We start from the raw sequence: 13,809 nt of genomic DNA, 5'->3' as shown, positions 1-13,809 counted from the left end.
ATTTTCTCTGTGCTGTTAAATACTGCATTTTCAGAAGGACTGTGATATGTTGCATGTCCAAAGAGAAAATTGAGAAGTTATTATTTGCACCACTCCAAACTGCTGTAAAACCAATTAAGTGCTGGGGTTTGTTTTGTTTTTGTTTTTGGGTTTTGGTTTTTGTGGGGGTTCTTTTGGGGTTTTTTTGTTGGTTTTTCTTTGGTTTTTGTTTGTTTGGTTGGTTTTGGGTTTTTTTTTGTTGTTGTTGTTTTGGGGTTTTTTGTGAGACTGTGTACCCGCTGAATTAAAGACTTCAGTGCCTTCTGTCTAACCTTAACCATGGAATATATCAGTTATCCTTTGGGACTCCAAAAGGGAAAATGGATTCAGATTAAATCCATAAAACAGTGGCTTGTGTTAGTCCCTGAACTCCAGTCTGTTTGAAGTCTTTCTCAGCTCTGCCCCCAAATTCTGCATTCCTGAAGTATGTAAAATTCCCTTTGACTTTAACAGGAAAGTCAATGACTCCCTCTGGTGATCATTCTCAATAAATTGGACTCACCCCATTAAGAGGCTAATCAGGGATTTCTTCAACCATTCAAGCCCAAAAATAGATTCTTAAATTTATTTTTTGCAATATGTGCTTTGCTGAAATGAACTATCTTTCCTTCAGTCTTTTCCCCCAAAGCCCCCTTGAAATTAAAGGTAAAATAATTGTTTCCAGAAAGTACAGGAGATCCAGCTGATTCTTAACATGAGCCTTCTGCTCCATGTATTTGGTTTTTTGTTTTATTTTATTTTGTTTTTTTTTATCTAGCAACTTTCTCCTTGCAGTTTGCCAGTTCCTTTGGCTTGTGTCAGATCAACAACAACTTCTGAACTGATACGAGGCCTGCTTTCCAGCTAGAATACTTCTCACAAACACTGTGACCTAGAGGAATTATTGGAATTGCTTTGAGGATATTCTTTGTCTTAACCCTCTCTTTGCTAGGCTGTTTGCATGCTGCTGTGTGGATCTGCATGTTTACTGGATGCTATAGTATATGAACATGCATAAAGATGTCTTGTATGCTGTGATACCGTGAATGTGGGTTTGATGTGTTCTTGGCGATGAGATTAATGGGTGTTTTTATGGCCTCAAAGAGAGAGGCCAACACAGTGCTGAGATCTTATTCATTTTATAGCTTTCATGAACTTGATTTTATTTCAAAAATGTTAGAATAAAGCTATTTTTAGCCTCAATTTAAAATCTAAAATCTGAAGATATTTTGGTGAAATGGTGAGATTGGATGTTTCCGTCTTTAGTATGACCTGTGTTTTCACTAAACTTTTACTAGGAGCCATCAAGCATGTTGATCTTTGCATCAATCAACCAGTGTTCGTTAAACAATGAGCACAGCAGTTTAAATCTGTTTTCCTTTGATCTGCTAGATGGGTTTAAAGAGTTCCCTAAACCATAATCAGATCTGATTGTAAGTAATACAACACTTTGTTTCCTGGAGGAAGCACTGATTTAAATTTACTTCGTGTGGGTGGTTCTGTCTCAAGGCCAGCATTGTACCTTCATTCGCAGTTCCCTAGCAGACTGTTTGTGACCTAAGAGGGGAAAATCCTGATATAAACAATGAGTCTAACCAATTTAGATTCTCCACTGGAATAGATTTGGTCATCCAACCCTCCAGTTGGTCATCCAGCTTTGAAAGTCTTTGATATCTGGTTGTATAAATCACAACTGCCAAAATAGTAATACAAAAGGTTGTGAGATGGCTTATTTTCCAAAAAAAAAAAAAAAGGAGAAAAAAAATGCAGAAAGGAATGAGTAGTCTGAGTCATCATTGACTGTGGATGTTGAATTCTGAGCCTGCAAACTGTAGGTTAGTATGATCAAATTAACATGGTTTAAAATAGCTGAGGTTGTTCTTAAGATTGCCTAAACCTTTAAAATAGAAGTTAAATCATACAGACCAATCCTGAGTTCTTTGGAACCAAAATCAATAGGAGGAGTCACATTGAAGGGCTTGGGCTCTTCATTCACCCCTGAAATGATTTGCAGGGAAGAACTTTGGAGATTGAAAGGAATCATAGCTAAGTTCATTAAAATACACCAGTTAAAATGTCACATCTTTAGGATTTGCAATTCTCTAGGCAGCAGAGAAGCTTCAGGTACTAGCTGCAAGCGTATTTCAGACTGCCAGCCCCAAGGCTGTGACTGTTTATTGCGCCAGCCAGTGACATATGGTGCTTTTAGCCACCATGGTCCATAAGACCTCTTGCCATGATGTTCAGAGCACTGCACCCTGCCCCTAGCCAGGACCAAGGGTCAAAACCACCTTTCCTGTGGCAGGCAGGCAGGGAGGTGTGGGAAGCACCCTGCCCACACAGAAGATGAGCTGGGACAGGCATCGCCGTGATACTGATGCACACTCTCCCCATGGTGCTGAACCTGCAGTGCACCCCGAGATGGAAGAGGTCTGTCATTTTGGGAGGCAGTGGGCAAGTGCCTCTAGGGTTCTGGGGAAAGCTCCAGCCAGTGTCTGCCTCTGAGTTGTGGCCCGTATGGGGAGCACCGCGGTGGGCTTTGATGGAAGGAAGAGATCTTTTAAGGTCTCAGGGGGTTGGAAAAATTGTTTGCAGGCAGGAGAAGTTCTTTCACAGAGATGCTGAGGGCTGGTCTGATGGCTCTTTTTTTTTTCCCTTTTTTTTTTTCTTAAAACACAAGATAGCTTGTGTAATGTCACTGTAATGACTGCATGGTAAGTTTAAGTTTGAAGTAAAGCTATCCTGATTGTTGAGATTCTGCATTTAACATTATTTTGTAAGATATAATAATTCATTGCCGGGTTAGGATTGATATACAGGGAACAATCATTTAAATGGATTTAGTACAATAGATCCTTTATCTACAGTAGAGGAAAAGTGTAATAAAAACAAAGGACAGAATCAGTAAAGGCAGATTTATATTAAAATTTTGAAATAATGTTGCTTCTTTCTGAAATAATACCTTCAACTCAATAATATCTTCCAAATACTTCACAGATACTAATGCATTTCTATTTCCAGCGCACTGTAGGACTGTGTGGTTTAAAATCATGTTTTCCATTTTACAGCTAGGAAAACTGAGGTATAGGGATGTTTCAGGTTGAGTAAGGTGACACAAAGTTTGAAGGAGCTAAAAATAAAGAACTCACCTTTAGTTTTGTAACTTTTAATCACAGTGTGAAATTTTTTTTATTTACTTGTTTCCTGTTTGTTTTTCTGTCTCCTTCTTTGCTTTGGAAGGATTTAATGATTACTTTGAATGAAGGAAAACATGCCCAAGAGAATACCATTGTGTAAAATGAGATTATCTAAGCAGCAATGAAGTATGGTTTTTATCAGTGGTTGAAATTACTCTTCAAATAACAGAATTCTTTACTAGTTGATTTACAAAGCAATAAATACAAAAACATCGTTGTCTAGATTCATTGTCTTTTTACTTCTAAGGTTTCTTATTTACATTTTTTTAAAAGCATAAAATAGTGGATGTTGTGAGGATAAATAGACAGCTATTTTAGAAACAAATATGTAAAATCCAAATAAAATGCTCTATGGTTCATATTTTAGGTGCTTTTTGTTCAATATGGAAAGATGACTGAACTGCAATGACCTTGAATTTAACTTCAAAAGAAAAATGCTCAACTGAATCAATTGTATGGTATAGATGTTGCTAGCCGTTGTCTTTGTAATTCCCATAGATGTTAATGCTATAGACAGCTGTATCTTGAGCTGTACATTTCAGCAAATTTTCAGTATTGTGTATTTCATAGAATCATAGAACCACAATTGGGTTGGAAGGGACCTTGAAGATCATCTAGTTCCAACGCCCCTGCCATGGGCAGGAACACCTTCCACTAGACCAAATTACTCAGAGCCCCCATCCAACTTAGCCTCGAACACTTCCATGGATGGGGCATCCACTACTTCTCTGGGCAATGGACAGGTAAACTGATAAAGACATTATAAAAAAATTACCTAATTTCTGCTTGAATAGAAAGATAGAATTTTTTCATGAATGTTACAGAAGCTAACATTTAGGAACTGAAGTCATGTCATGTGGATTATACATACATGCTGCTTCAGCATATGAAATTAAGGAAGCTGTTTCTATATTCAGTATTAATGATCCAAACTAAAGCCATAAATACTACATCAAGAAGAGGACAGATGTTCTTAATTAATTTACTGTTTTTCACACTCAGTATTGTGAACTAGAGGCTCTACATTGAAAAGGTTGTATGAAAACTGAAGTTTAATATCTAGCATTTAAATTTTTGAGCTCCTGGAAAAAAAGCTGTACTTAGAGTTTGGGGTGCTCTTCTGTTTTTGTTGTTTGAGGGGGAGTGTTGGCAAAAATATAGATACGCATACCTAATGTTCAGGGATTAAAGTCTCATAATCTTCACTGGTGTTTGTCCAGAAGTTTATATCCTCTGTGCAAGGTTAAGAGGCTGTGGCACACTGGTAGATGGCAGTACCAGCAGAAGAGGTGTTGTCAATGAGAAGAAGCTTGGTTGCCCAGTGGGAGTCATGAAGCCAGAGCTGCGACTGTAAAGCTGCACCTCTACAAGCCAGTCAGTGCAGTTATAACCTTGACAAACCCCGGGGAAAGCCCTCGGTCTGTCCTCTCTAGCAGGAGCCCAGCTCCTGGTCTGCTTGATCAGGTTGAGAACAGCTGCCTAAGGAAAAGATGGCTATTGTGTGAAGGAGGGTGTTGGCTGGGTGAGAGAGAAACGTACCTCTGTGATTAGGCTTTTCTCATCAGAGAAGTAAGTGGAAAGTATGGCTCTGTGTGGAGCAGGAGGCGGAGGTGTATGGGACCTACAGCACTCACCCTAGCACAGGAAGAGGCTTTGCTTCTCACCCTGACACAGACAGGAGAGGACAGTCTGCAGGCTTGCTGTGGTCCTGGGTCAGTCGCCTCCTTCCCTGGGTGTGCTGGCCATGGCATGCACCTTCTTGTGAAACCTCACTGGGTACACTGACTTGGAGTGTGGTGTTGCTGCTCGTACCTGTCATGCACTGCCTGCCTGCAAGAGAGCCAGTCCAAAGAGGGTGGTGATTTTCCAGAAATTTTCATGTGAAGTATTTTCAGGAGAAGAAAAAGAAATATACCAATGCAAAACATGTGACTCTAATAAGAAGTGGTATTTTGAGTTTCTGCTTCTCTAAAAGAAGTACAAATTTCACTCTCCATCTCTCAAGATCTTGTTTTTGAAGGAGGATTTGCAGTTATTCCTGCTGATAAGGCAAGCTCTCCCCGGAGCCTTGGAAACATTCAGGGAAGCAGCATCTATTTAGATGGCACAACTGCTCTCCCCTGGTCCTAAAACTTTAGGAGTTACAGTTACAAAAGTGGCCAGACAACCCCATTGATCCAATTTTCATTTGTTTCTTTCAGCTGTTGCACCTTAAAAGTTTGTTCGCCATACCAAGACTGATTTTTCTGGGATTTAATCCAAAATTATCCTCATTTCTGGAGCTAGAGTGAATTATAGTTAGCGAGTTAGATTATGCGCATCAGGGGAGTGGGCTTTGCTGCTGTTTCTCTGTCCTTGTGCCTCACTGGAGCTGCAGCACTGGTTGGTGGGCGCAATTTTCCGAGGCTGGGTTCTGTGGTGAGACACAGAGGAGGAGGCAGCGGGGGAATAAGCCCAGAGGTTGCATCCAGCAACTCCTCTTCTCCCTGTGCACCATCACTGCCATATGGAAGTGTGAGAGGGCGACTTTGCTGAGGAGAGGTGGAAAAGGCAGCAGAAGATCAGGAGTCACCCACAACCTCTACTCAGACTAGCGCAGGGTTGAATAAATCAGTGCCTACATTTTCCTAACCAGAGCCACGCCCTGGTGTTTTCTAGACTTCTGTTTGTTGTTGTCAGTCTCTCCTGGACTCCCTCCTTACACTGCAGTGACTAAAACTGGATGCCACCCCATGTGAGACCTCACTGATGGCTGCCCCATATGGCTACTTTTATTGAATACCTGGGGTTTTTTATTTAGGAGAGGGAAATTCAGCAAAGGGCCACCTTTGGGAGCTGAAGCAGTTGCCCTCCCAGGAGAGGCTGGACAACCAGGGCTGGCTGGAGAAGAGGTGGCTTTGGGTACTAAAACTGAAAGTGGAGAGACAGTGACTGGATGCCAAGAGAAATTTTCTCCCAATGCAGACAGGCAAGCAGGGGAACAAGCTGCTCACAGAGTCTGCCCAGTCTCTGTCCTCGACGGTTTTCAAGACTTGACTGGATGAAGCCCTGAGCAATCTGGTCCCATCTCACAGGTGCTCCTGCCTTGAGCTGGAGTTGGAATGGAGATTTCCTGAGCTCCCTTACAGCATGAATTATCTTGTGATTTATTTCCTTTTTCTTTTTAAAGACTGACTTTATTTAATTTGAGGTATACTGAAACTTTCAGATCTTCTTTGTCCTGTTGCAGCCTAAATCACTCTGCTAATTTGTTTGCTATTTTATATCTGTATGTAATCCTACAGAATTTTATCTGACTTTCTGTAGTTCATTAGATCCATTTTCAGTTCTTACCACATTCTGAAAAGTCCCTCACTTCTGGATCCTCCTTAGCCTTGGCACTTCTCCAGGCCACAGCATGGAGCAGGTCCTTGCAGATTGCCTTGGCATATTCCAGTCCATTTGTGCTTAAATACCAATAATTGTTCTCAAAAGGTGAATTTCAACTTCTTGTGCAACCACTGCATTTGATTCAGGCTAAGTTTGTGTATGGGAGTTGTTCATATGTTGTTGCATCAGTGTCCAAGTCTTGCAGTACTTCTCCTTGATGCCGCTGATTTAATTGGCTAGTTTTCCAACAAAGAAGAAAATTTCATCTGAGATGATTCATACTGAGGAACCTCATTATAAACATCTTGAATTTTTCTTGGCTCATAGAAGCTGTCTTGGTAACACATGGCAGGCAATATTACACTTTTTCTTTGTTATTCTCGATAATGGATGCATAGATGTAAATATACGCGCATGCATACATATATTTCTGAGTGTTTATTTCAGATGACCAGGAGTAATGGCAGAAGGTCATGAGAGTCGGGGGATGGTGGCTGGATTTTGAAACAGTTTCTAGTCACTTGCTGGTCCCTGCAGTTGGGCTACCTGTAAGTTTCTGAGTCTTCCTTCTCTCACATCTTAAATATTCTTTTAGCCCTTCTTTGGTCCTTTCAGTATTTTCTATGACTTTCAAGGATAATTGCTCCTAATTTAGGTAAATCCTTGACATCTCCTAAAGTGCCATCGAGTGAAATTCACTGAGCTGTAATGAATATTTCTGGACTCCTTCCACGCAGCTCCTGTTCCTCCTCTCCTTAGAAAGCATATAATTTCTATGAACAATCTTATGGTTTCTTTCTTTCTTGAGATTACCAGCCAAGTTTTCCTTGTCTATGGGGAGGAAGCCTAAAGTTCTCCTTGGATAACTCTATTCACTTTGTGAGACTTTCTCCCTTCCTTTGCCCATCCCGCCTGTCGGAGTCATGTCCCGCCATGACCAGATGGGGAAATCTCTTATGCATGGGACACCGCAAAAACGGCGTGATGGCAGAGTCTTATTGTGATGTTACTTATAAGCATTTATCTTTTGAGAAGTATTAAGATAATGGCATGTTTGATACTAATCAGACAATAGCAGATGCTATTTCTTTGCTCATCTTTACCATATTACTTAGGAAAATATTCTTTGTTAAACCCTTTTTCACATAACTTTGTGTCAGTGGTATTAGATGCCCAAGTGTATTTGTGTTTGTTGTGGTAGAAATGTATGCACAGATTGAATTTTTTACCTGTTTTTTGAGAGCATATGTTTTGGGAGCTGAAAATTGTGAGTGTTTGAAGCCTACTCTCCATTATTCCTCCTACTGCCGAGTTTCTGGCCTCAGATACTCACTTAACCTTTTTCCTTTCCTTGGTTCTTTCCTCTTCAGCACAGGGATATGTAACTTTGAGTACTTCTCCTGGGGATTTCATAATTCATTAAAAATTTTAAGCACTTTGAAGATATAAAATATGTATGTAGTAAATGCTAAATATTTTTACAATGGTGCAAGGAAAAGGTTGATTTCTGAATTTGAATTTGTTACCATCCATAAAATTAATGTTCCTTCTGTAGTGCATTCCAGTACCTCAGTCATTCAAACAATAATGAGTGCAAAACAGAGTCATGAGTTTTGCACTGCTGCCCTTCAGACTGGGCATTCGTACACTCGTGGGAAATTCTGTTTCTGCTGGTCTGTTTGATTTATTGTTGATTTAATAAATCAAGTCACCGGTATTTAGAGATGATTTAGCTTAAGCCTAGATACTCAAAACCTTTAATTCTGGGGGTAGGTCTGTCTGATGGGGGTGGTTCATTTGCACAGTTCTTGAAGCAGAGACCTGGACCCAAAAGTTGTCTCTCATATGTGAGTGCTTCCAAACATCTTGGGCACTCTTCTTTCCCTAAAGAATTAATTAGGAGGACTTCCTGCCATTTATAAAAGGGGTTGAAGGCAGCCTGCCTTCTGCGGCTGTTTTAACCCGTGAAAGAGAAAGGTGAAATACATAGATGTGAGTCCCCTCAGTTGGAGAAGGACATGAAATCAAGAGTTCCCAGTTCCTGGGGAAAGTGCCCTAACCTCTGTTAGGGCACCTCCTGGGGAAAGTGCCCTAACCACGTCTTCATCTGGGAGAAGATGAGCTGGGGAGGGAGAGGCAGGATGGGTACTATTGGCACGTGTAAAAAAATTTATTGCCTGCCCTCTTTTTAAATGGAGCAACTTAAAGCCTGTACCCACACTTACTACAGTGTTGTGTTACCTGTCCCTGAGTTGGCACCCAAGCAGCCAACAGATGTACCCGATGTATTTATAGCTTTAGGTGCCGCAGCACGGCAGGACTGCTATGGCAGCTCTGCTGGGAGACCCCCGCACGCCGCTGCTGCTCCGGCTCACGGCTGATCTGGCTGAGGCCCCACACCAATCCTTAAAGGCAAGGCCTTGAGAGGGGCAGGATTTAAGGACACACTTTTGTCTTAGGAATATCAAGGTGGTAAGAAGCAGCTGCACAATGTGATGGCATCATGGCAACTCCATGCCAGTGCTGGGAAGAAATAAAACATCTGCCAGCATACAGTACCCTACTACCATACCTTGCTGCTTTCAGGACCTCAGTGAGTGTGTCCAAATAGCACTGCAATAAGTCTTCTTGATTACCAGATGCTTGAGTATGCTTCATCTGGCATGGAAATGCCTTCTCTCTTCTCTTGAAAAGCGGAGGCACAAGCTTCTGCCATTGATTCCTATTCAGGAATCTTCTCGTCCCCAGGCAAACAAAGGTAGGCATCACAGCAGTGAGCATGGCCAGAGCATCCAGAAGTCAGTTTGCTTGACATACACAAAAAAATGTCATTAGTACCAACTAGTGCACTGTTCTAATGATGGCACAGCAGAAGTAGCTGCAGCACTGTTTGCTGGTGACCTTGCACTGAGACTATTTGTTCATCACGTGGAGGAGGACTGTTTTATAGCAAGTTGCAGAAGATGGGGAAGAAGACTGAGCAAAAATCAAAGTTTTTACTATCTAATGCTGTCAAAACGTAGAGCCCTGTACCTCACAAAGGAGAAGCAAATAACTTCAAAAGCAAGATGAGGGAGATGAAATTAACCAGATACATGAAAGTTTAAGAATTACTAAAGCTGGAGGAAGGGATTTGTGCTCATGCATTTCAGATCATGAAGGAAATAAGGGAATATTAACAACATTAGGCAGCCACCAGTCTGTCTGGCAGTGCTTTGTAGTCAGTCCAGAGGATGCCAGGCTTCCCTGGCAGTAACCAGAATTGATAACCTAGTCTGTCACCAGCCAGGCAGCCAGGTTGCCGGCTACAAAAGGTAAGAGCAAGAGCCATGTTTTAAGAAAAGTTGCACTTTTTCAGGTTGTTTTGAGCATTGGTGCTAGATTCCTGCTGCCGCTGCTGACAAGAACCAGCAATGCACATTCCTGCTGTTGTTAAATTACTTATATATTAATTGCTATCTATTCTGGATACTGCAGTTGCATTTTTCATGTCTGTTGATTGCTTTTTGTTGCTGCCTGCTGAAGATAGCGTGGGCAGATCCTACGTCTGATGCTTTGTTTTAGTTGCCTGGCTACTGTAAAATGTTATCTTAGCGTTTGCTGAGGTGCCACAGATGCTTTCTTGATGAGTGTCCAAACAAGGAAATATATAAAAGATGCTGGTTGAATGCCGTGCTTGCCTGTTGCTTTTGCTAGAGATGCTACAGTACGCTGACTTTGCTTTGCTATTACAGACTCTGTACAGTAATGTAGAAGGTAGAATGAAACCTTTCATTTACGCTTTGGGTCATGGTTAATACCAAAGGTAATATTATCTGTATCTTTGAATGCAAAGGACTTGTTGTTGGAAGGAGATGGTGGGCAGCTGCTTCACTTGATTGCAATGCATTCTTTTCTGGTAATTGTTACAGAGAAAACATATTTTTTCTGTTGATTGTCTTGCCAGATTTTTCCCTTCCTCTACCTGTGAAAGTCTCCAACAGAGAGAGATTTAAGTCTCAAAACTTAATCAGGATGTTGACTTCAAACTTCTTCCCTGCCAAAACCTGAAAGTAACCAGTATTTCTTCTGCTCTCTGTGTTTTCTGTTTATGCCTGCATAACTTTATCTCACAAGCATTTCTGACTAAATTGTTTTCTTGTACTCACAGTCTGAAACGTCTTCTAGAGTCTCTGAATAAGCTATGCGTCTTTCCAGCCAGTCCAAAAATATTTTGTCAGCAAATAAATAAAATTACATTTAACAGCTATTTACTTCCTTTCTTTAATATTATTGCAAGCCTTTTCTTAATTATTCTTGCCTTTTGGCAGTTGCAGTGCATTAATATTTACAAGATGAGATACAGTTTTCTGTTTATATTAGCAGTCTTCGGTCTGTGAGATCTGGACCAACCAGAATGCAGGATATCCTTTCTCATCGATTCATCAGGTTCATAATGTAAGATACAGTAATAAATGGCTATGTTGTCATTCTTTGGATGTACAGTCTGTTGCCTTGGTGTTATCTGCGGGTGTCATGTCGCTGAAATGGTAACAAAAGTTCGTAACTTGTCTGCCCTCCTTGGGGATTCTGTGTGCGCACATCCGTGTGTCGTGCCATGTGGTTAGCGTATGTTGGCTGTATGGTGTACATACATACAGGACGTGGGGGCATTGCCAGCAGCAGTCTCGCTCAGGGGGAGCTTTGACTTCTGTTCCTGATGTTTTCGTTCACTCACTTCTCCAAAGCGGGAAACCGTGTAAACAGCTCGGTTTGCACAGTTTCACCCCCACGGTGTGTTGTGCTGCCCTTTCTGTGTCAGCCCATAGGCTTTGCCCAGCTGAGGTACACGCTGTGTTTACGGAGTCACCTTTGGGGGAATTAGAGGTAATGCTGATGGTGCCCTGAGTTTTTATCACTTCTGTGACAGTCACAAAGGCTCTGCATGTGATCCTGGTGATCCATATTGCAGTGTGGTAGGATGACAGCCTGTTGTTCAGCAGAGTATTTCAGGGGAGCTGGTAGATTTCTCCTGATTTTTTGCCATGCCTCCTTGGAACATTTCTGCCAAAGAGGGAACGTTTTGGCTACCAAGCTTTAGAAGTTTTTAAAATCTAAGTACACCATAAACCTGTTCCCATTATTTCAAGAGCCAAAAATATAAGGAGCTTAAAAAATTCCTCTCGGTCTAGGAACTAAAACATAAGGAAACAATGAGGATTTGACTGGTCTGCAGAGCATTTAAAATTTTTACAGGGAGAAAATTATTATTTTTTCAACCAGAAGTGTTGTATCCATGCGTGCTCCAATTTGTTGTTGTCATGGTGACTAATGCATGTTACCATAACCAGGCATGAAAAAAACAGGTGAAAAGTTATAAGATATGGTTCTTGTTAAAAATAACTACATTCAAACCACTCAAACTCAGGCTTTTTTGGTTTTTTTTCTTCCTTGAAGCATGGAGGGGTTTTAACTTGACATTTTTATAAAAAGACGAGGGAGGTGTTAGATTTTTATAAAATTGTATTGAGGTTACTTCTTATCTGTGACTCCCTCTGCATCCAGGTGCCTTCAATATGAGTCAAATACGCTTCTCAGAAAATGGGATGAGATAGGAAATGTGCAACAACTGTAAAAAACCAAAAATATTTAATAGTTGTGATCTGCCTCTGTAGCTCATTTGACATCAAGCATCTGACCCTTTGTAAAGCACATCTGCTGATTTTCAGGGTTAGAAAGCACTGCAAGAGCACAAGATATTGGTCTTTAAGGTTGTCCCTGTAAAAGGATTGAATCCTTACCACTCTGGCACCTGACTTGAGACCATTTTCTGATTATAAGTTCTTTATCTGCAAATGTGGAGCAAAAAATATTCTTTTTCAAGTTGGGAGAGGCCAAAGACAGGAAAGGTGCTGGTTAAAGGCACGGGGACATTAGAATACTAAAACACAAGCAGTACAGCAAAAACCATGTGACAAATTGCACAGCTGTCTGATGAGCTGTAAAGTTAGATGGGGAATAAATTATCTCTTGCCTTTCTACTTCATCAGAGAGATAAAAATCTCCATCTGTATATTGTGTGATAAAAAATACATAAGCTTAAATGTTTGATTATTTCTTATAATTGCAAATTAAATATTCAAACCAGAAAATCCTTATCCTAGCATATCTATTTTTAAAATTTAAATCAAACATTATAGTTGGTCTTGCATGGCAATTTCTGAACCTTCTGTACTGCTGAAAGTGTATTAGGTGAAGGACCTGAATCTCAATACATCACCCATGAATTGTTCCACATCATTCCTTGGAGTTAGGACTACTAATAATTTATATTTTTCTATCCCAGACTTGAGCCTTGTTGTTTCAAGTCTTCTCTAGGTCGAAGATGGTCCTGTTTTGTATTTTGCCTGAAGTCAACTGCCATCATGATATCCTAAATCTCAGAATTTCAGAATCTGACTAGACTCAGTCAGCTGAGGAGCTCCCTTTCTTTCTGTCGAGGTTTTTAGACACAGGTTTTTTAATGTATTCAGCTGTCTAAATCTTGTTTAAAAGCTTTCTTCCCTGAAAAAAAAAAAATCTATACCTATGATGTTTAATTTTATGCAACTTTTCTTAGTAGCTGCTCCCTCTACAAGACATGCTGAAATACATGAAAGCTCTCCAGGTGCAGTGGTCTGTCGGGGACAGCAGAAATCCTGTATCCCTGCATTCCTCTAACCTCAGCTCTATTGCCTGTTTAGAACATCCTAGAGAAAAGTATAGAAATCTTGGCAATTCGGTTTTGTCTAATTTAAAAGGAGTGGGTACTAGGATGATTATAGAGCAATTAATGGATACAAACAAGTGGTCTCCACACAGTCCCTCTCCAAGTGTCTCATACACTAGTTTTATTAGCCTAGTTGAAGATTATTTCTCACTTCCTCGTGATTATTTTTCCTTTATAAATTGAACCAAACAAGAGGTTATCACTGTTCCTCTTTTACTGCCCTTTTATTTACAGACAGAAGAAATGCATTTCTCCATGCTTTTCATACTATCTGTGCAAAAGGGAGACAAACTGTAGAATGTGTACTCATTTTATTCCTTACTTACTCCTTACTCCCTGCTTAATTTGTCCATACCATCCCTTTTCTGCATGTAGGGAAGCCACCTGCTGAGCAGTGCAACAGGAGGGTTTGGAGCACTACCCCCGGTCACTTGTTCAGTAGAACATGGCACAGCCATCCCCGTGCTTCCTTAGTGA

General features: G+C 40.7%; 1 protein-coding gene across 1 annotated transcript in view; it reads left to right on the top strand.

The window, feature by feature from the left end:
• The window catches only part of ANKS1B (ankyrin repeat and sterile alpha motif domain containing 1B), a 418,757-nt gene that overhangs the window by 374,939 nt on the left and 30,009 nt on the right, over positions 1–13,809 (top strand). The window contains 1 exon segment of the mRNA XM_032689488.1: positions 10,950–11,021. Within this exon segment, the coding sequence (XP_032545379.1) occupies positions 10,950–11,021 (72 nt within the window).

This window comes from Chiroxiphia lanceolata, chromosome 5 (genome assembly GCF_009829145.1).
Source record: "Chiroxiphia lanceolata isolate bChiLan1 chromosome 5, bChiLan1.pri, whole genome shotgun sequence".
NCBI classification, from domain to species: Eukaryota; Metazoa; Chordata; class Aves; order Passeriformes; family Pipridae; genus Chiroxiphia; species Chiroxiphia lanceolata.
Note: the sequence above shows the minus strand (reverse complement) of the source record. Positions and strands in the feature narration are given on the sequence as shown.